Raw genomic sequence first — 23,794 nt, 5'->3', positions numbered from 1 at the left:
CCACTAAGTATATAACATTATTTATTAGCAATGCATATGTTACATTATCTTTACCTATGTTTTCATTATCTGTTTCCACATTTTGATGTGGGTGCAAAAAAGTGTTCTGTGGGATAAACTGGAGCTAAATCTATTTTCCCCATTCTATATCACACAACCAGTAAAGAGTGTACAGATGGATTTGCCCTGATTTTTTTCTAACCTTGTGTGCAGTCAATGTTTGAAAGAAAAAGTCCATTCTTGACTACCAAAACTTTTCTTATGGAATACTGGGCAATATGCTGAGTGCTGCAGTGTGCCACCTAGCCCAATGTCTTGACGTGGAGGCCAAGCTTGGCCAATGGGAAGTAATAAAGAACAAGCCTTGGCAATGTCAGTTTGTTTCACTTAACTTTACATACAAGCGAGTCCGATTGGCATTGCCAAAGCTTGATTGAAGTAGGCTTCAGTATCTCTCAAGATCAATGTTTTATCTTCCGCATTCAAAGATAAAGCACATGTTCACTGGCTTGTTTCCACCCTCACATGCCCAGCCTTGACCTGAGATCACACAAGGCAAACCCGAGCACACAAGCCAGTTTCAATTGCAAGAAGCATGAGGGAGATTCATCAGGGTGCTGGATGTTCAACTTAGGAACTTGTTGCCCTTCAATCTCTGGAAGTCCCCAAACATGACTTTACTCAAGACAAAACTGGGAACAAACCTGTGAGCTCCTGGGGCAACATTCCTCCCGACTTATGGTACAAGGTACCTTCAGTCACCAGATAATTTCGAAAGAAAGAAAGAAAGAAGGAGAGATAGAGAGAGAGAGAGAGCGAGAGAGAGAGAGAGAGAGAAAGAAAGAAAGAAAGAAAGAAAGAAAGAAAGAAAGAAAGAAAGAAAGAAAGAAAGAAAGAAAGAAAGAAAGAAAGAAAGGAGAGAGCGAGAGAGAGAGAGAGAAAGAAAGAAAGAAAGAAAGAAAGAAAGAAAGAAAGAAAGAAAGAAAGAAAGAAAGAAAGAAAGAGAGAAAGAAAGAATACCAGTACCTTCCCTGTGAATTGTGTGCAGTCCTCTTTAAGAGGTATCCTTACTTTCCCCCGGGTCTGTGTTGCGTTATTTGCTGCTTGTGTCATGCTAGTGATTCACCTGGCATACTCTGAACCTAGTAATTGATACTCTGAGCACTTATACAAGTTCTTCTTTCTCTTTCCTCCATGAATGTGATACTGTGCATACACAGTCACTTGGACCATGCCCAAAGTTCTCTATGGGGTCAGGTGCACAGAAGAGATATGCATCTTGCCACCGCCAGCCTGTTTCAGACTGCCAGAGTGCCTGAAAGTCCACCGTCCTAGCTATGTTGTACTGAGGTTCTTCTGGCTTTCTGGTGACCTTGGCTAAAGGTACGTACTGTCTGGACTTCAAGGAAGCACTGTGTCTCAGTCTACAGAGATACTTTCCAAGGGTCAGTTGCTTTTTCCGTCTGGGGCAGGGATAGACCTAGGACTTGGAGAAGGTCTGTGCTGTGCCTTCCATTGGAAGACGGGAAGCTGGACTGCCCTCTGTGATGCAAGGAGCAGACTGCTGGCCAGGTGTGCAGAAGCCAGCTCACTGAAGTCTATGTGGAGGTTGTCTCCAGAGAGTGGCTGCTCAGAAGTATCTCAGTAAACACTGACCAAGGATTTGGAGAGAACTGTTATAAGACTGTTAGTCTGGGGACCTGGCTCTTCCCACTTGGATGTGCACTGTACAATGAAGCACACGTACAAAGTGGGGAAAACGGGGAGAAATGAAAAGATGTGTCCTCGTTGCGCTTTACTCGAGGAGGCATAGAACTTTTGCACAAATCTCTGCTTCCAATTCTATGTAGATAGGGATTTGTGTCAAACCGATGAGCGGTTGCATGGGAATGCCCATACTGCACCCGTTACGCCACTTTACACGAAGTAGCATAAGGCAGCGTATTGCCCAACTTTGTGTTACTTTGGGATATTATCAAATGAAAACTACAATTTGCCTTAAATAGTAAATCCCACCTGAATACTTTGCGTCAGGTATGCGTTAGAAAAGTAATGAAAACCTGATGGAATTATTTTTAAATATGGACCTTGATGTGCACTGAGGCAACCTGTTGTTGAGCATTTCTTAGTAAAAGATACTAAAAAACTCAGTGCACTTATGCATGGACATCAGTTTCATTACCAGTTTCACTTGTCTTCGCTTTTATCTTGTACATTACGAATTACGAATAAACCATCTGGTCACTTTTTTCATATTTGACTCTGGTCCAATTTCCTACTGTGCAATGCATTAAAACAAATCTTTGATGAGTGTGTCTGGATGGAAAATCGTATTTATCCTGCATTTCTTATAGTCACACTGAACCTAAATTGCAGTCCCTTCTACAATAACCTCAATGCATGCAGGCGACAGCCCTTCTTCAGGCAGTGACAGCAATTCATTCAGCAGTTCATTGTCTAGTGTCCAGACAAGACAGATGCCAAACAAAGGAACTGAACCCACATGAACATCCCAAGTAGTAATCAGTGTAAGGTCAAAGATCACCGAAAGAGTAAATATCTGCAGGCAGTCCTTCACTAGTTGCTAGACCTGGAATCCCTGGTGTGGTTTTCCCTGTAACTTTTTTCCTTCAAACCTTTGCTGAGTTCATTTTTGCTGGCCTTAGGACTCTGTGCACTTTTCCACTGCTAACAAGTGCTTGCGATCTCTCCTTTGAACATGGTAGAACTGACTTATACCCAATTGGCATATTTAATATGCTTATAAGTTCCTAAGAAAGTGGCACTACCTGTAAACGGAGCATGTAAATTAAATGTTACTAGTGCTCCTGAAGCACTGATTGTGCCACCCACTTAAGTAGCTCTTTAAACGTGTTTCAGGTCTGCCATTGCAGTCTGTGTGTACAGTTTTAAACTGCCATTTCAAACTGGGAAAAAAACTTTTTGCGAAGCCCAAACCTTCATTTTTAATACATATAAGTCACACCTAGAGCAGGCTGTAATGTATTTCAAAAGATGGGCATGTAGTTTTTAGTTTTACACATCTTGGTAGTGAAAAACTCGTAATTAGTTTTTCACTACTGCAAGGCCTACCTCTCCCATAGGATAACATTAGAGTTACCTTATTACATTAAATAAGCTGTTGCTTCCAAATGGGAACAGGTAACCAGATCATGTTTGGTGTCTTTGTAATTGTAATGAAAAATCCTCTCTTATGGTAAAGTCGGATTTTAACTTACAATTTTGAAAATGCCACTTTTAGAAAGATGGCACTTTCCAGCCTTTCACTTCGATTTATTATCCGTGTGCCACCAGGGCAAGGCACCATTCCAGTAGGCATGCACTCTTGGAGGATTTCAGGATAAATTCTGACTATAACGGAAAAGAAGGGGTGCATCCCATTGCCCTTTTTGAACATTTGCCATGATTAATTGCCCTACTCATGGTTTGCACCCAATACCGAAAGTTGTCAAAAATTGGCTAAATGGTTCATTATTGCCATCCACACTGACAGCGAAAATATCTGGTTCTTTCAAATTTGTTTGGGGACTAGCGGAACGTTGATTTCACACGAATATGCTTATGCTGAAGATGTAAATGCACAAATTTAGTCACGAGGATGGTATTATTTTTAATAAATCCCTTTCGTGTACATTTACGCTTGAACAAGAATTGGGTTAATGCAGAATGACGCACTTTGGGAGTTGCAGTTTTTTTTTAATTGGGTTTTGTTGGGAGCTGTGAAGCGGTAGAGGTTAGACCAGGTGAACAATTAGAGTATGAATGTATGAGGGAGGGACTCTGACCAGTGTGTGAGGTTTAAAAACCGAGCGTTGTGATGGGGGAGGTAACATTTCTTTCTTACCAGATGCGAATATCGAGTGGTTAAATCGTTCGGGCAGGTACGTGTGGTGATGGGCGCAATGCGGTGAATGTTGTAATTGGTAATTGATGGAGGTGTGGAGAGGAAAAAGTGAAGATAGAAATGCGCAGTGAAGTGGGGGCGCGATGGGTCGAATGCCATATCTGTGAACGGGTCGAATGCCATATCTGTGAATGGGTCGAATGCCATATCTGTGAACGGAGAGTTTAACGGAAGGGTAAACAACCGGACGTTCATTAACTGTGCGTTAGAGGCAGGGGGTTGTTTATATCGGTTTGGTGCGATCAACATGCTACAAGGATGGAAATGGTTGTGAGAAATGCTTGGGGTATGGTTAGTCAAACACGAGTAAGGTGGCAGCTTTTTTAGAAGATGTGAGTCACGAAGCTTCACAGGGCACATGGGGGATGTTATTGGGTTGTGACAGATTTTGAGGGGGATGATTGTTGAAAACGAATTATTGTTTACTTCAGTACACAAAAGCACTTTTATCATATTATATTACTGTTATTTTGAACAGTTTGTTAAATAACCAAAATGTATCATGGTATATGTATAAGCAAACAGTAATGGTGAAATGTTTCACTTGTAGTTACCCCTGAGGAAGGACTTGTGCATTCCGAAATGCATTGAGTTTGAATAAAGAACATGCCTTGGATGAATTACGCATGGGTCGTGTTTTTGATAGAGGTCTGGATATTCACATCATCAACGCATGAAACTTGGAAAATAGCATGATGCTTCACATGTGGATCAAGCGTGGTTGAGCTTCAAAAAGAGGAACATAACTATAAATATTGATGAATTGGCGGAAAATGGATTAACTAAAAGCACTGTGCATTTGCCTATTTTTTATGGTTTTGGGGCGAAAATGTCGACCCTTTTCACTTTGATTTGTTTTCCAGCCTTAGCTAACTAGTGTCTGCAGCCTGTCTCTGTGTTACTTGACTGGTTGCAGCTGACAGTTGGGCTTTGTGTATTCCTCCTAGAAAGCCAGACACAATAGAGAGCTTAAGTGTGCCTGGATGGTCCATTCCTGGCAGAATGGGAGGGCGGACCTGGGCACTACCCGACTTACACTTGAACAAGTCGTGTCCTGCCTCCACACAAAGGGCTGCATACCCCATTGTACTTAGTCTGAAACAAGGCCAGGGGAGTCAGGAAACCTGTGCACTTCAAAGGGTCACCTTTAGAAGCTTCTCCCACTTCAAAGGAGGCACTTGGTATTACTATTGGACCTCAGACACCAACTCAGTGTTACCTTGGTAGGTTAAGCGACATGGAAACTTCCAACGATAAATGAAGTTACTGCTATTGCCAGTGGCATAATGTTATTTTCTAATTTTTGTTCCACTGTGTAGATCTGCCACAAGTTCACCCCTTAGTCATTATTTAACTAGAATGACCATAAAGGAGGAACGGATATGTGCCTTTTCTTTTTTTTCCTGAAGTTTGTGTGACATTGCGTGTAGCCTTTTAGTTATCTATACTATGAGCCGGATGTACTAAGCAATTTTGCTATTTCAAACTTTGCAATTCCTAAAATTACACAGTTTACAGACCACAAAATGGATCTTTCAAATGTACAAAATCCATTTAATGAGGTCAAAATATTTTTTCCAGTTCACAAAATGGATTGTGTGCCCCATAATGAATCACAATGTGGAAGGTGCGTAAAAGGGCATTCCTTCCAAATTGTGATTCGGTGTGCAATGTTTCAATGCTTGGCAGCTGCAATTACAGTCGCAAACCATTTTACAGGAGCTGCTTCCCCAAGGGACCCTGCACCTGTGGGGATCATGCTTGCAGCCCCAGGGTGGAGTAGGCAGTGGTTCCCGATGGAAATATTATTTCTTTTAATAAAAACCTGCCTTCCTTACAGGAACTCAAACTGTTTTGAAAAAAAGATGTTTACCATTTGGAAATGCAAATACATGGGTAGTGGTCTGATGTCTGTCGCAGCCATCATCCCTGTGTTCGTAGGCAACAATAGGGGGTCACACTTTGCAACATGCTGAATTAATAAGTGTTTAGGCAGGTCATTCTCGGATGCCACACAAAGGATGATTTAGCAAATTGACCTAATAGTAAGTAGACAGGGTCACAAAATCAAATATTGGTTGCAAACATTTAGGGCCAAAAATAATGATTTTGGTAATTTGCGAGTTGAACTATGTACTAATAGGTCGGTTTGCATATTGCCGATTCCTAGTGGGTTGCAATTGAGACCTACTTCATGAATATTAATAAGGTAGGTCACTAATTGTGACCCACTAGGAATAACAGCCATCACAGGGATGGTGATCAGCAGACCAACATGTCTTTGATTGCTTTTAAATACAGCACGTTTTAATGCTACCCCAAAGGGCTGTGTTTCAAAATTAAAAAATGAAACGTGTAAGTTTCATTTTTTAAGAGTAGGCAGGGGTCCCTGGGGCACACTGCCGGTGCGGCGTGTGTCTGCATGCTTGCATTCATGGTGCTAGCGGCAAGGTGCCTGATCATCCATCACTGCCGGGAGGGCCTCAACGCACCTGTAAGGGTGTCCACTCATGTCCGGCAAGTCCGAACAGGGTGATGTGCGCTCACTTGCATCAAAGGTGCTAGGACCAGGGTAAGCCATGTGCTCGGCCTGCCTGTGCCCTGTGAAAGTGCGTGCGTGCGTCCTTCCTATCTGTGTTGGGAAGTGGTGCTGATTCCATGTTCTGAAACACGGGCCATTCTATCATTGCAGATTGGTGGGCGCACACCGACATCTATTGTGAGTAAATTCATGAGCAGCTTGCCATTATAGGCCACTGTGAGTATGCATCCACACCTCTGGTGCCTGTGATTGCATGTGCCGCCTGCCAACGCAGGATGTGCATGTGCACAGAAGTTAAACCTGTGTCCAGTTTTTGTGCAGTCTCAGGCAGGTGCAAATGCACCACTGGAGCTGGGAACTGTGTGTCCCTCCTGCCATCGCAGGTCGGTGTGCGCAATAGGGCATGTGCGCCCAGGTAGTTAGGAATACCTATGTGTATTTTCACTACCTATGAGGCCTGCTCTTCCCATCGGTTAACATGGGGAAGTGGTTGACACTACTTTGATCTCCAATAATGGTTTGCAGTGGAGCAGCCTCATGATGCTTCATATCAATGGATTTGCAGTGCCAAACCCTTTTCACTGGAAAAGGGTGTTTTGGCATAACTCGCTTAGAAATACCACTTATAGAATATGGACATTTCTATGCTCCAAGAGTCTTGGGGACCATGAAGTCTTGCTCCAGTGGACACCTGTGGTCGGGGGGGGGGGCACAACTGTGCATCTCCCAATTGACTGTCATGAAATATGGGCCTCCCCCAGGAATGGCAGACCTCTGCCATTTGTGGGCTGAATGGCATAGATTGAAGATAGAGTTTGTGACACTTAACCCCTAGGGGCCGGACCATGGCCCCACTTAAGATTAAGATCTGTAGTCCACAGCCACATAGCAAACAGGCCTACAATTTAGGAGAGACATCTGTGGTTCAAAGGGAAACCCCCTAAATCACCTTGAACTTCAAAGACACACAACAGTATAACTACGGGTGCCATCCTTCAGCAAAGGGTGAGATGCGCTTGTGGGGACGTGGGACCGGAGAACCCTGACTGCATGGTTAACACTGCCAGAGAGGACTCTGTTCTTCACATAAAGGATAACGGTCCAAATAGAGGCTAGCCTGGGCCGAGGACCTGCTGAATAATGGCACCCTGAAGTGTGCTCTTCAAGGGCCTAACCGCGGGCTTCCTGTTCTCCCGGAGATCTCAGGGACATCAAAGATCTCCCCCGAGGGACCTACACCATCTACCTGTGACATCTGGAAAGAGATGCCCTCTCAAGTTCCCACCTTGGCTTTTGAACCCCTACGGTTAGCGTGATGTGAACATGGAACTAAGACTTGTGTCGGCAAACCAGATTGTCTTGTGCAGAGCTTAGAAATCTTGCCTGCATCAAGAACGTGTGGATCCTGTACTGCGGGGACCCCAACAATCATAAGCGTCTAGTTGGTAGTGAGCGGATTCACCAGTTGTGGGAACCCGCGTGGCCCTTTTCGTTGATTGCGATGCTTTTCTCTGGTGTGACACACAGAGTGCGTACTCATTGCGTGCGGTGTCCGATTCACAGGGTGCAATCATTGGAAGTGGGAGTGTACCCGTAGTATTGCCTCATTCTACCCCATGCGGCTCTGCTGAACTTGCGCCTTTGTGTGTGACCAGACTCGTCTGATGCAGCCTGTATCCTCGTACACCGGACATGGTGTCTCCTTTCCAGGGAGGTATGGAATTTCATCTCTTCGCTGTGTCCGACCATTATTGACTGGTGCAATTCATCTCAGTGTGCACCAGTCATTGTGCCTCCTTTCCCGGGAGGCGTGGAATTTGAAACTCATCGTATTTGAAATCTGTAGTGCCTGGTACCACTCATACCATCGTACACCAGCATTGCCTGGGCACGGCCCGGATCATTGTGTACGATCAGGGCACCTCATCCTACCGAGAGGCATCTCTGTGTTACTCCCCATTCATCAGTTGTTTTGTTGTTGACCCTCATCGTGTTGGTCCAACTGTCATCTTCACACCTGGCCCCTTTGTGTTTTGAGACATGTAGGTGAATTTCACGATCACTTCTCCCTTGTTATCGTCTACCTCCTAATTAAAACTGCTACATCCTCCCACCTTCCTCCAGAGGACCCAGACTAAGTGTGACTTGGGCTGCGTGGGTCCCAGTGTCCGGGATGTGGGGTTCATTATTTTCCATCTAAGAGTATCGGACAATTGGGGTGAACTAGAGGGTGGAAGGGGGGCTTGAGCCTCGGAGTCTGCAAAGGGGGAACCACTGACCTGCTGAGTACCAGTCGCACCACATTAGTGTACTGAGTACTTATGTGTGTGTAAGAGTGTGCTGTACAGACTGATACCCGTCGCACAGCGTAGTGTTGCCAAGTGAGTGTGTGCGAGTGGGAGTGATTGCATGTAGACCACCTATGATTCACGACACTGGCCAGCAGTGACACATTATACGTTAATTGTTGCCAAAAGCATGATACCTTTTGACATTGGGTTTTCCCGTATGGCCCCGGCTTGCAGTGCTGCTAAACATTGTTCTATTTTTATGCATGTGTATAATTTGGATATCATGCACCGCATAAGTGTGCTCTCTCTCAATTAGGGTGGGTTAGACAAAAATTGTCCGCAGTGTGCATAATATTGATATCATAACAATATGTGTTGGCCTAGTAATCCTAGTAATATTTCCGAATTTGTTTTACACCCAAAAATATATGATGGTCATGTTATAATGATTGAATGTGTGTGTTGAATATAAACATTTTCACATACATCCCGTGTGAAGTCTTTTTTGTGATGCTCAGTGTACTTATCATGAGTGGCTGCTGTGCCTTTGCTTTACACATTGTCTCTGATATAAGCCTGATTGCTCAGTGCCAAGCTACCCAAGAGTGAGCACGAGTTATACAGCGAGTGTAATCACCTGCCCTTGATAGGAGCAGTTGGTTTGCTTGGCTGGGCGCATCCCTTCAGCTAACCAGACACTGCCGATTTCAACAAAATGTAACACAGTAACGGTAAAGTGAGTGCGCGGATTTTTTCAACCTGTTTTTTTTTATTTACATTTGGGTCTATGAGCTTTACCTTTTACTAAGTAAGTCTTTGGTGCAGGGCTGGCCTTGAGCTGGGTCCAAGGTGCCAGTATCCGAGGGGCGCAGCAGGGAGCTTCCTGACTTAATTTTACGCAAACAGCTCGTCCATCCCACTTGACCTCAATTGGGTCCCGTTAAGGACTTTGTAATCAGCCCTCAATGTTAATGTACATAAGGGTAATTGTTAGCACCCATCAACCCCCTACCCTCCTCCCATCTTCCTCACATCTCCTGCTGTCACATCGCAACGAAACCCTCTCTCCAAAAAATTGGAAGTGGTCAAATCGTACACTTTCTTAGGGAAAATTATGCGTAGCAACTTGAGTGAAACTGACCGTATCTCGCACAGTGTGTGTGAGGCACAATCCCACGCTTAGGAACTGGGACCATTTTACAATACTGAAGGCAGAAGACACTTTTCTCATCCTATATCTATCAGGCCAAAATTCTATACACCCTACTTTATGCAGTAGAACTTATTGATGTGTCATGATATTGTAAGGTGATTTGCAGGGGCACAAAGAAAATGAAAATAAACTCAAAAAACAGAAACACAGATAACGAGACAATTTCTTACAAGTCCCAGGTCTTGTTTATTTATAAAGCAATAAATATTTCAAGCACAAATTAACTGCTTGTGTGTGTAAACAAACTGTACAAATTGGGGTAGGAGGAGCTTTCAGGATGTGGGGGAGGGGCCAGGTGGCTCCAGAGAGAGGCCCGCGTCTTCTTATCCTGAGTTGGAGATACGGTGTGAGATGATGTAGGGTAAAGAGAGAGAGAGACAGACAGAGACAGAGAGAGAGAGAGAGAATGAGACAGAGAGAAAGAGAGTCTGAGCTGCTTTAGAAGCACTTGCGGTGGACGATGGAGGGGCCCGCCTCGTCGTACTCCTGTTTGCTGATCCACATCTGTTGGAAGGTGGAGAGAGAGGCCAGGATGGAGCCACCAATCCAGACAGAGTACTTGCGCTCTGGGGGTGCAATGATCTGTGGAAGGGAGGGAAAAAGAACGGAAAGACGTCAAACACAGGACCCAATAACATTTCTGACCAACTACAGGCAGTGAATTCACGCTCCGCATTGCATCCGTCGGGTGTCAGTGTGATGAACTGTGCTATCTGTGGAAATTTAGCTTGTATCTGAACATTATCTGCGCCATCTTGCCTCTCCCCAGCGCCACGCACAGCGAACGCACGATCGCCATTTTAGGCACCCCACTCTCTCCCCACTCATTGTCGATCGCCAGCGCGTTCCCCTGGCGCTGCGAGCATCCCCCGCGCGCCGGCCACCCCCGCTCTCTCATACACGGGCCATAAACCCTCTCATTCTGCACGACCCTGCCATGGAATCACATCCCACGCCTGACCGACATCCCATACATGGTCATGCCTCTCCTTTGATAACCCCCTTCCTCTGCGCCCCATTGTCCGAACCGATCCCAGGCCATCACCTAGCCCTGCGGATGCAGTTTATTGCCCCTACTGTAAGGGAAACACCCCACATCAAAGGGATTACAGTAGATCAAAGCCCCTACCCCCTGAGACCCGGCCGGTTGCACACACCCCCGGGAATTGGCGGAATATCCAGCTGCGTGATAGCCATCTCCTTCTGTGGGTGGGGTGGGGACTTCTACTGTAGCTTGAAGTGGGGGTTCCAAGGATGTCTTTCCGTACATCAAAGTCTCAATAAGAATGTACCATGTGTAATAAAGCAATAAACCTGTGTATAAGAGACCAGGTCTCAGAGATGCAGTTAGAGCACCTCGTGACGATACCTTGCTGTCTGATCTGATGTGTTCTGCTCCGACGGAATAAAACTTTGTTTCCTGCCTTCCAGTCTCCGGCGCCTGCCTCTTTCATTGGTAAATTATCGAGTGGTATGAGAGGCGATTACCGCCGGGCAATACTTGAAAGGTTATCGACTGAAACTGCCGCTACCATTTAACATATCCACCATGTATCCGGGAGCGCAGCCCGCATCACTGCTTAGTTTGTGATTGATATCAGGTTACAGGCTCTGACCAGCTATCTATTTCACTGCACTGCACTGCACTGCCTCCGATTCCTGCTTATAACATTGGCGTGATATGGCGAGTAATGCTCTAAAATCGGTTGCCCATTTAATGTGAAGGGAGGTCGTGCGGGAGAAAGCGACTCTGTACAGGCACGGATGCAGCTGAAGGCTGGTGTTTAATGGTATTAGAACGACATCCTAGGGTCTTTACCGAGGGACACACCTCTAGTCGGCCGCTGGCACCATTCATGCTGTGTCTGTGTGTGCATATGTTTTTAACTATATTTCTGCATGTGTTGAAGAATTTCCAAATGTTCCTGTTGTTGAGTGAGTGTCTGTATGTGTGTGTTACAGTAAGTAACAATTCTACCTCTTTCTGACTGAATATTTCCATTTGCACTTTTGATTGGCACACACTGCCAACAAAAGTCCTTCTAAGGCATTCCTGCCATGCAACTAGGGCATCCCCAAGCCTCTCAGCCTGCCCGACCCGTTGGCTTTCCCCTATAGGTCGGACTTCCTCCTAGGTACATCTATCCTACATACTTTCCAATACTTACGTCTGAGCTCTACCCTTCACCCGTCATTGTATTGCATAGTGCTTTCCATGCCCCTTGTGAGTTCTAATGCGCTTTATCAAGGAGCTTGTGCCGGTGTGTTTAATGCTTTCAATGGGAGAGGGAGTCTTGCCCATAGCCCTGCATGGGACGCCTGTCCCCAAACCCACCTTGATCTTCATGGTGCTGGGTGCCAGGGCAGTGATCTCCTTCTGCATGCGGTCAGCGATGCCAGGGTACATGGTGGTGCCCCCAGACAGCACGTTGTTGGCGTACAGGTCCTTGCGGATGTCGATGTCACACTTCATGATGCTGTTGTAGGTGGTCTCGTGAATGCCGGCAGATTCCATTCCTGTGGGACGGGGAATGTGTTAGTTAACAGGCAAAGGAAAATTGGTCAATAAAAGAGGGGCGCTACTGCTGTCCTGGTGCCCCCTATCGCCATCTTGGACTTTCCAGTGTGTGAACAGGTGCTTCCCAAAGCATGTGACCCTGATCTGCAGGACACCAGCTGGGGAGCAGCTGTGACTGCTGACAGTCCTGTGTGGTGATGGACAGGTGCAGCAGCAGCCTAGCTACACGTCAATTACTGCTAGTGGCCACGCCCACATCATGGATTACTAGGCAGGGGTGGTGGTGAGGCACCCTGTTTAGGCAGGTGAGGCCTCACCAAACACAAGAAAATATCAGGCGGATGGTGACGAACAGGTACTGCCGCACCTTGACTTCAGGGCCAGAGACACAGCGCCGAAGTACGAACGAAAAACACCCCTCCGAGCACAGGCGTGGTGGAATGGGCTTACAGGAAGCAATCAATGTAGAAACTTATGATCAGCACCTGTGAGTCCCCTGCCATCTCCAGGAAACGTTAAGTGGTCTCCACCCTCACCCTTGAGTACCACTGGTGCTTTGTATCTCACCCGTGACTTTTAAAATGTAATTACTCTAGCCACCCCGTGCCCTCACTCTCATACTACGGCCTACTAGCCATGAGCCTTCCCCTCTAGGGTCATGACATTCCATCTAGCTCCTGAACTCTTTCTATGCGCTTGATGACATACCGTCTAGCTCCTGAACTCTCTCTAGGCGCTTGGTGACATGCCATCTAGCTACTGAACTCTCTCTAGGCGCTTGATGACATGCCATGTAGCTACTGAACTTTCTCTAGGCGCTTGATGACATGCCATCTAGCTCCTGAACTCTCTCTAGGCGCTTGATGACATGCCATCTAGCTCCTGGACTCTCTCTAGGCGCTTGCACTAAGTGACTGAATCCATTCTCCTAGAAATGGAAGCATGCTCTTGTGGTAGCTTTGGGCCTTTCCAGATATTGAGGCCCTGGACGGTCTCCAGCTTTCCCCGGACTCACTCACCGATGAAGGAGGGCTGGAAGAGGGTCTCCGGGCAGCGGAAGCGCTCGTTGCCGATGGTGATGACCTGTCCGTCGGGCAGCTCGTAGCTCTTCTCCAGGGAGGACGAGGAGGCGGCGGTGGCCATCTCGTTCTCGAAGTCCAGGGCCACGTAGCACAGCTTCTCCTTGATGTCGCGGACAATCTCCCTCTCGGCTGCAGGGGGAGACAAGAGGTGGTCAGAGGGAGGAAGGGCAGAGGGCCTCGGCGGGCAGAGAGAGCCTACGGGAGACTGCCATGCTGAGGTGGCCACGTGTCTCAATGTCACCATCACACCACGATCCGTGCCCCAGGCTTTCGCTTTACTAAACATTGTATTCTGAGAGGGTGTTGTCCAACTCTTTGTGCGACTCCAAGACTACAGCTCCCAGAAAGCACCACTCTGTAAAAGGAAGCCCGGGATCGTGGTGTCTAGGTGGCATGGGTCGCCATGGCACCTCAAGCCCGGTCCCGGGGTGTGCCAACAGTACTCACCGGTGGTCACGAAGGAGTAGCCTCGCTCGGTGAGAATCTTCATGAGGTAGTCAGTGAGGTCACGGCCAGCCAGGTCAAGGCGCATGATGGCGTGGGGCAGGGCGTAACCTTCATAGATGGGCACGTTGTGGGTGACGCCATCGCCGGAGTCCAAGACAATACCTGTTGGTGGGAACAAGACCAGTAATGAAGTGAGACATCATCAGAGCCACTTTTCTTACCCCAGGAGCCTGTGGGAGATTTCACCCTCAGGTCGCGGTGCTGGGCAAAGTGTCAGTCTACAAACACTAGGGACTACTTGGGTATACATAGCGCCCACGGTTGGTATTTAATTAGCCTGTTTCTTGGAGCCCTGTATTCTCCTAGATACACTAACACAGATGCAGAGAGATAAGGTGATTTGCCCAGGCTCACACAATTGTCTGAAACACCTAAGCCGGGAATACATCCCTCTGGGGGGCATTCGATGGCTTAGCTTCTGGGACACACCTCCTCCCACCTGCAGAAAGGACTTTGGGAGATGTATTACTCATTATGGGGGCTTTCACTCACTCCCCAGGTGTTGATCTTGGCTAAAGAAGGAGCATGCAAGGGGCAGGGCGGAGGTGTCAGCTGGACTCAGGCAGCCATTGCTTTTGTCAACTGCACTAAGCATGCTGGGACTTGTAGTTTCACTATTCCCACTACAAGTCCCAGCATCTTCAACGCTTGTGGGTGGAACTACGTCTGTCTGAAGCCGACCCCCGTGGCATGGCGGCCGTGGGCCCCGTCGGAAGGTGGTCCGTGGTCTGCGGAACCCTCACCTGTGGTACGGCCGGAGGCGTAGAGGGACAGCACGGCCTGGATGGCCACGTACATGGCGGGCACGTTGAAGGTCTCGAACATAATCTGCGTCATCTTCTCGCGGTTGGCCTTGGGGTTGAGGGGGGCCTCGGTCAGCAGGGTGGGGTGCTCCTCGGGGGCCACGCGCAGCTCGTTGTAGAAGGTGTGGTGCCAGATCTTCTCCATGTCGTCCCAGTTGGTGATGATGCCATGCTCGATGGGGTACTTCAGCGTCAGGATGCCTCTCTTGCTCTGGGCCTCGTCGCCAACGTAGGAGTCCTTCTGACCCATGCCAACCATGACGCCCTGCGAGGAGAAAGAGGGCACACGTTACCTCAGGGGTGGGGGACAAGAGATGCCGTTCACTGGCAGCGTGGCGTGTGGTGTTCGGTCTGAAGGAGACCACATTACTGAAGTCGGGTGTGATGGGCGACAGTGTGGGGTCTGCACAGTCAGTATTTTCAAACTTACAGCGCAGGCCTGTGGCAAATCGCTAGATTTCCTTATGGGCCAGTCGGAAAATGCTTGTCTTCCGTATGATTTACATTTAGGTCGGGTACAACCGCTCGGGGTACTCAATACAGAAACACAAACTACAAGGGACTCTGGTCAGGTGATGAGCAACAGAAAACAAACTACAAGGGTCAACAGACCACTTATCGCATTTTCGATCCCAGACACTGCATTTCTTTGGCCACTAGGTGTCTCTGTTGCATTGGTCTTTGGGAGTTCATCCGATTCCATGCTGTGGCCGCTAGGTGTCACTACAGTCTGTATCAGTGATGCTCAGCCTATGCCACGGTGTGTTTCAACAAGGAGCTCAGTATTTACCAGAGTGGGTGATGAAACAGAGGCAGGCATTTTCCTAAGGAGGCCCGAGCGATTCTGTACCTTCTAAATTACCCAAATCAGAAAGACTTGCCACGTCACTGCTGTGTCGCTTTCTGAGCCCCACCAAATGCCCTATTCTGATGGCCACAGGGTGTCACGTTGCTTCAGTGTCTCCCCTTCATAGTGAATTGAGTACCCCGACTGACCACAAGGTGTCAGCGTTGCACCGGTCTCCACTTTCCCTCTTGACACTGGGGACGAAATTAAGCTTTACCCGCCCCTTCAAAGTCTTCAAGCCCTCTGGAGGCTGCAGCGGCGTGTAATTCCTCCTGCCAGCATCAGTGGGCGACAAAAGGCGCCTGGCAGGCAGACACTTGGCACTGCTTCCCAGCCCGTGTTGTGTTTCACGAGCCTGTCTCCCTGGCGGGGCACGTGCAGGCATTGGTTGCCAAGGATGCCCTGGCTCGGCAGGCATGTGCGGGCACTCGGTGCCAGGGAAGGGCGCCTCTGTCCCTGCCACCTGCTGAGGCTGGAATGGCTCGTGCGGTCCTCGGAGGGAAGTAGCAGCCTCTCGGGCCCCAGTCCCTGGAAGGAGCCCGGGGGCTGGCAGGGGAGTTGGGGGTCTAGTAATGCAAGTTGTGGTTTGGAAGAGGGGGGCCCGTGGCAGGATACCCCAGGAGTCCACGCGGGGCCCCAGGACGCCCAAACTATCCCTGGTTGAACGAAGGTCATTGACAAACCGGGCATGCATGAATGAACCCCGAGGGATGTCTGGGGTGTGCCGGTGACGTGAACAGGGGCTGGCTGAAGGAGAGCGTAGGGGGAGGAGGGCTCCACTCTGGCCCCTGCACCTCATGAATACTGCGGAAAACAGCCTGAGGTGGGCATTGCTGGGAGGATAGAGGGGCGTGGGGGGTACAGAGGATGTGAGGAGGAAAGGACGGATATGACTGGGTGGATACGATGGGTGGACGGGTGGATTACAGGTGTGAAAGGGAAGGTAACGAGATGTGGAGGCCAGAGGCGTCCTCTGCAGCAGAGAGCGGAGGAAGGGACGAGGTCTGGTACCTGGTGGCGGGGTCGGCCCACGATGGATGGGAAGACAGCGCGGGGGGCGTCATCTCCGGCGAATCCGGCCTTGACCAGCCCGGAGCCGTTGTCGCACACCAAGGCGGTGGTCTCCTCGTCGTCACACATCTTGAGAGGTTGGGGTCTGAAAGAAAGAAAGGAAATCGACTCAAACCCAACCCAAGCCATCTTTGCCAGCACTCGCCCCTCTAACATGGCCGCCCTTTGGCACATGTGCAGCCACGGGGGTCTGCCTTCCCGCCCTAGCTGCCAGACCCACCCAGCATGTTACCAGAAGAAATAAACTTCCCCCACCCAGTAACAAGCATTGCTCCGCTTGTGTGCATCTCTGCCAGTGCACACTTGGTTTAGGAACCTTTATCGCAGCGTGGCCTCGTCTACAACATACATTGTGCATTTTAATCTAAGTAGCTGGAACTCACCAGCAAAACCTAAATGCGTAAAGCAGCGATATTGCGGGGTAAAATCTCAGACAACTTGATCACACGTATAATTTGAAACACACGTCCATGCTCTTGGCTCTTTTAAATAAATTTACTTAAGGATGATTTTTGGTGTTTCCAATAAATGCACAGTTCACAAATCAAGGGTAAGCGCTTACTAACTCCTATGTGGGGCCTGGAAGTGCGTGCCTACAAGGGTGTGTTTAGATTGTGTTTAAATTGCATTTTTATAGCGCTTAATTCCCCTGACGAGGCGTTGAAGCGCTTAGTAGCACTCTACATGGTGTTGGTGTGTGGTTAGAAGGGTGTTGTCTTTGTTTTGATCCTGTGTGGGGCGTGTTTGCATGTCGTGTGTGATGACCACGAAGGTGCAGTTATCATGTTATGGGATGCAGCGCTTAGAGTGGTGAATGAAAATGTGTGGGAGAGCGACACACAGTTTATGGTTTGCAGTAAACTGACAGCTTTGAGCAGCTCTGCTATGCAGATTTATAAAGTGCTTAGCTACCCGAAGTCTTCGCAGCGCTGCCTGAGTCATAGAGTACGCTAGCGAGTCTCTGAAGCGGCACGCGTCTAGGGCTAGTGGGGTTATGGCCATGTTTTAAGCATTTTCTGAAACAGGTCTTCTTCAGTTGTTTCTGAGCTCAGCGGGCATAGCATTCAAAGCTCAGGGGTCAAATGTGAGAAGGATGTACCCCCCTCCCCCCATCTAATCCTTTGGTTTCACTGAATCTTTAGTGGTCACACACTAGAGGACCTTAGGGTCCTGCTATAGGTGTAGGCAGGGCTTTGAGTGGGATAAAAAAAACTAGGGGGGTCTGAAAGGGACGTGGCCAATGTAATTAAGGGTGTGGCTTAAAAACACGTAAATTCAAAATCTGTGCTTAGCATAGTGTGCCGCCCGACTTGTATTTTGCTGTTTCTGTCATTGCATCCAGATATATGAAACAAGTAACATCATACCTACAACAAGGCAGGACTATTGGCTTTGTCAATGGTTGTTACTTGCACAAGATAAATAAGCAGCAACTATGGCTTGTTATCTATAATATTGAAAAAGCTTCCACTTAAAGCCCTGGTGACACCACGCAATGTTGCTGCTCCTGCGTTTCAAAAAGAGAAGGGAAATCCAGAGAGAAAATGACTCCCTTTAAAGGATTTCCCTTCCCCCTACAACACTCACTGGCATGTTAATGTCTCCACTAGTGAGAAGTGATCAGTGTGAGTATGCACACATCGATGTGCCTGCTGTCACTGCAGTCCAGAAAAAAACAGAGACCGCCTGTGCCCAGGCACAAAACAGAGCCCGATAGAGATGTGTTTGGAGGGGTCCTTTAAAAAACTGCCGGAGCTCAGCACTTAAAGCCCTGGGTGTAGGATATCAGAAGAGCCCCTATCATGGAGGGTCCTTCCTGGTTATTCCCCTATGTGCCAAGTGGAGCGCCTCAAAGTGTATCCTTTCCTACACTGGAAGCCAGTGCCAGGAGCCAGGGCACTTTTGCTGAGTTGTGTTTGAATACCTTGAGGCCAGTCCTTGCTGCCGCGTCTTGGATTAGCTGGAGTCTCTTGATCGCATATTGGGGTGAGCTCATATATAGGGAGTTCCCATAGTCCGAGCGGGAAAGAATCCACGGGTCTGTTTATGCTATTCCTTGTGATCACAGTCCACTGAGCTGATACGGCACTGGTTGCCCCATTCTGAGAGTCATTCTACGGACAACAGCAGGCATGGTTGGAGAGAGAAACGGTGTGGACATCTGCGGGGATGGACTCTGTTAATATCACCCCATATCTGCCTGTCATTATGAGCAGGGCCACCGGAATTAAGCGATTGTGTGGGCGCTGCGTTTTTCACACAATTATGGATTTGCCGCATTTGCCACATAATCCATCATCTGCTGCATAATCTGCGGATTTTAAGAAAAAAAAATTGTTTCTATCTTAAATGGTTCAAAAATTACTAAACACGCAGCAACATGGGTTGCCACACAGAGGAAGGCCCTTGGCAAAGGTTGACTGGTCACCCGTTCTATCGCTTATTGCTATATTTGGGTGTTTAACTAGTACTAATGAGAGGCAGCCTCTGCCCAGGCACGGTTAGTAAGGGTAAAATGACAAAATAATGAAATAATTCTATCACAAAATTTGCAGCATTATGCCACATAATTTGCTTTTTATTGCCACATAGTTTAGTCAACCCTGACGCATAATCTGACCTTCCCTTGCTGCGTAATTCCAGTGGCCCTGATTATGCAACGTTAAAATGCTGTCCTGGTGTGTCGCTTGTCAGAACCAGTAGTTGTGGACTAAATGACGGAGCGCTGAAGGGGTGACGCGGCTTCCGGCAGGTTTACTTCTCCCAGTGGCCTCCGCACCCCCCTCTCTGCTCCCGAGTCCTGCCTGGACTCCGGGTTTACCCTTGATTTCCGTTCCCCCGCCTCTTTGCCAACGTGTTCACTGTCGTTGCTCCTGTCACTGCTGATGACAACTGCATCCACGTGCTTCGGTTTGTGCTTTCCTAACTCACAGTCCATGTTTGCCACACACCGCCCATTCTTGTGTGTCTTATGTGCAGTCTGTGTGTATTTAGTGAAGCGCGGGCCCTACAGGTCCCAGAATGCACCGTGCTCTTAGCTACACCCCGCCGAAGGCTCAAGCTGCCGCTTACGTCACGGGGCCATGTGCTGTCAGCTGTGCACAAGTGAAGACAGCTGATACAGTGTCACAAAGCTACAAGGCAGACGGTGAACACAAGCGCTTTATACAAATAGCATTTGTTCTAACTGGCAGGTGCTTCGCAGAGGGCGCTCTCAGTCTACTTGGAACGCCCCCCCACCCCCATGATAAGGCAGGAGGTGTAGGGTGACCAGAATTTTAAAGCCACAAACCGGGACATTTCACAAAAATAGAAGAAGGACTACAATTTTACTAAAAAGCGATGAGAGCGCTCCCCAGTAGAGAATTACAGAACACGCAGTAAGAACATACATAAAAAGCCATTTTTAAACCCAGTAGCTTGCCTGTTAATTAAATTGCTTACTTGAAACACTTGCTAACTATCCCTGCTTTGTAAAACATAAAAAACACCTCCCACCGTTTTCAGTCGACCCTCTTTAAAAACCGGGACATGAGCTACATTTCTTGAAATTTGCTGGGACAGCCGGTTAAAAACTGGGACCGTCCTGGCAAAACGGGGACGCCTGGTCACCCTAAGGAGGTGGTCCAGCTGTGGGTGAGTAGCTAAAATGTTGCAATAACTTAAGGTGCGTGCGACCTGTTGACGCCTCAGCTGGACACTGACATGGAGTGTAGTGCCTGAATCCAGTGATGGGAGGCGAGCGCCAACATGTAATGTAACAGCAACCTGTATCGCGCGCCATCTCCAGGGATTTGGGGGCATATTATCAAGAAAGTCGTTAAAATGATCGCCGCTTTAGCGGTAGAAAACGGGCCTTGATAATATGCCCTTGTGAATTCCAATAGAAGCCCATGTTCCGGTGTCAACATGGGCTTTTATTGGAATTCTCTGCGGCACTTGGCGCTAGGGGTGCGGAAGGGGAAAGCATCAGAGGGTAACCGAAGGGAGCTCAGACGCGCCCCTTTGCGGTCCGCTGGACGAAAGGTGCTGCTTAAAAACAGCGCCTGGAGAACACCCAGTTACAGCGCTATAACCTCCGCTCCCCAGTGAAGTGAAGAGGCGGAGGAAGCTTATTAGCTTCAGCTGATTAACTTTGAAACCCGGAGACTTCGGAGCTAACCCTAATTCCTCACATGACAGAAAGCGTGTGATCTTGGACAGAATCCTTTCTCTTCCCGTCACCCAATGCCTTTATCAGGAAAATGTCGCCTGCTATTAAATGGACTAAACACTGCTCCAGCAAACAAAATGGACTGTTTAGTTGAGTCTGGAATGCATGTGCCTAGATGCCACGCACTGCGCAGGGCTTTGATATGTTATGCACGTCTGTTCCCTCGACCTGAGGCTCACGCCACTTCAACACACAACAGTACGTTGGTAAAAGGACTTATACACAAATAAATAGAACTTTGAACTGACAATCGAGGGCCATCTGTGCACGTTTCATCTTAAAATCTACATCCATAAAGAGTTCACTGCGCTCATCAATCAAGCGCCTTGTAAATAAATATGAAAGTCACAGCACATGGTGGTTTTAAACCCCTAGCAGTGAAGTGACGAATCAGGAATCTTTCACAAAATATTTAGATAGCATTTGTATTCCAGCGTAACAAGCACCTGTCTTGGGTATTACGTCTAAAACCCAACTCGCCGCCCACGTAGTACAGTCAGTACTGCATGATCATTACACTCTATAGTAAACATTATAAGCCATCCTGCTTCGCCCACATACTAGTTCACGTACACAGTAACTACATCAGAAGATTTAATATACGTAATAAAGTCAATGGTCATTGCAGCATGCTTATTATATTATAAAAACGGTGCTTCGACATGTATAATATATTAAACTCAACAATTCGTGCTTAATAAGGTACATTAACGCAGTCCCGATTTAAATTGCGAACGGAGAGTATGCGAGTAGGGACAGTAAAGTATAAGAATGTGCCGGCGAGCACAAGATGTGTCTGCTCTTCTCAAACAGCGTCTCATTAAAAAGTAACGCCCAATATTTAGAAGCATAATAATAATAACCCTTCTTATAGCGACCAATGCAGATGGAAATGCATCTTGGCGCTAGAGAGCTGTCGATCAAAAGGAATGAACGTTCAGTTTCCAGTAAAAAACAAAAAGTAGAACGAAGTCCCCCAGGTCACTTGTCCAAAAATCCAGATCCGAGATTGTAAGGTCGTTTTTGGTCCATGGTGCCCGAGCAGCTTTGAGTACTCACCAGTTCAGCAGCGAGGAGCCTGCTCCAGAGATGTCAGGTGCTGGGTGCAGGCCTCTCCGTCAGCTGGGAATATATAGAGGCCGCCCAGGGGGCTGCGCTGGCCGCCCGCGCGGCGGGGACGCGCGAGGCCCATATTAGGTAGCCTCGGGACCAACGGGAGCAGCCGGGCCATTCATGGTGCAAGGGAGGGGGAGGCCGGCCTGGGACAGGCAGGACCAGAGCCATGTACGGGGGCCAGGGTGGGACTCACGGGGCCAGGCATCCCTGTACCAGGCATGTCCAAATAGGGGCCAAAAACCTGCATTCTGGGTCGGCGCGATGGGGTGTTGCACAAAGGGTGATGGGCACACGTGTGGGATGGAGTGGGGGATGCAGACGGGGCTGCGCTCGCGACCTGACGCAGCGCCGCATGGGGTGCTGAAGCAGGAGACAGGGGAGTTATAGGTGGCATAGGTGGAGTCGCCAGCCGTGCACCCCTTTACCAGGGATGCCAACTGGGAGGCTAAATAGCAGCACCTTGGCATGAAGCGGGAGGGCTGGGGGGGAGTGGTGGAGGGGGGCTGTAGCATCCTGGGGTTATACATGTGGATGGAGAGGAGACGAGCAGGCTGGATGCGGCTTGAAGTTGGGGTGGAAACTGGGGGCCTCATTTATGAAAAGTGACGCATCACTGCGTGAAAACAGTGATGCGTCACTTTTCACTGCGCCCTCCCTGCGACTACAATGATGCGTCATATTTACAGTATGACGCATCATGTCGCAAGGAGTCACAGATACGTCAGTATTTCTGACGTATCTGTAGGCGCAAAAGTGACGCATTGCTGGAGTGTGTCACAAAAGTGACGCAACTCCAGCAATGTGTCCTTTCACATGGGGCAAGCCCCATGTGAAAGGGCCTGCGTCAGTCTTACGCCTGCTGTGAGGCAGGCGCAAGATATTGACGCATTTGCACCCTAGAAGTGGCGCAGTGAAATCTCGTAGATTTCACTGCGTCACTTCTACGATGCTTACTTACGTGGGAACGCCCCCCCTGCATACATTATACCTGACGCAGGTATAATGTAGCGCAGGGGTTTACAAAGTGACGCATCTAGGTAGATGCGTCACTTTGTAAATATGGCGCATCATGGCGCATGTTTTACGCCACTGGTGCGTCACAAAAAGTGACGCATCGGTGGCGCAAAAGTGACGCAGGGGCTCTTAAATGGAATTTCAACTACGCCGGAGTAGTTTAGGTTATTCCGCATTACTCTTTGATGTAGAATTACTGATAATAATGCAATTACACCGCACGCATAAGTAAGAAGTGATTTGTGGAAAAATCCTCCCGCAAGAGCACATTTAGAGAGTGAGCACTTGTTACTGTTCTGTTGCCTGTAGCGCTATCCCAGAGCGCCAAAGGGATCCGCGCATCCATTTCGGCCGCAAGGGTGCGTTTTGCATGAAGAAAAAAGCTGTAAATGCTGTGAGTAATTTGGGGGAAGCTCTACCCCAAGTGCACATTTAGCGAGCGCAAGGGGCTGCTTGTGTTGCATGTGCTCTTCAATTGAGCGCTATTTCTTAGTGGATCCTTTTTGGATGCGAGGGGGCATTTTTGCCCTAAAAAAAAACACTAAATACAGAATTGCTCTTCTTGCGTAAATCTACGTAATCTCGCAGAATTTTTGGGTAATTCACATGATTGCACAGCATCACGTGACTTACGCCCTCCCCTAGCGGAAAG

The 23,794-nt window shown here is 48.3% G+C and overlaps 1 protein-coding gene across 1 annotated transcript; it reads right to left on the bottom strand.

Annotated features, from left to right (window-relative positions):
• Nucleotides 1-10,133: 10,133 nt before the first annotated feature.
• ACTC1 (actin alpha cardiac muscle 1) lies at nt 10,134-22,117 on the bottom strand. Its single transcript, XM_085627347.1, has 7 exons — nt 22,072-22,117; nt 16,740-16,884; nt 14,822-15,146; nt 14,019-14,180; nt 13,509-13,700; nt 12,307-12,488; nt 10,134-10,553 (listed from the first exon to the last, which is right to left on the bottom strand). Exons 2-7 carry the CDS (start codon nt 16,866-16,868, stop codon nt 10,410-10,412), a joined length of 1,134 nt encoding a protein of 377 aa, XP_085483473.1. The 5' UTR covers nt 16,869-16,884; nt 22,072-22,117; the 3' UTR covers nt 10,134-10,409.
• Between the last annotated feature and the right edge of the window lie 1,677 nt (nt 22,118-23,794).

The sequence above is a fragment of the Triturus cristatus genome, chromosome 9, assembly GCF_964204655.1.
Source record: "Triturus cristatus chromosome 9, aTriCri1.1, whole genome shotgun sequence".
Classification (NCBI taxonomy): Eukaryota; Metazoa; Chordata; class Amphibia; order Caudata; family Salamandridae; genus Triturus; species Triturus cristatus.
This window is presented reverse-complemented; position numbering and strand designations above follow the sequence as displayed.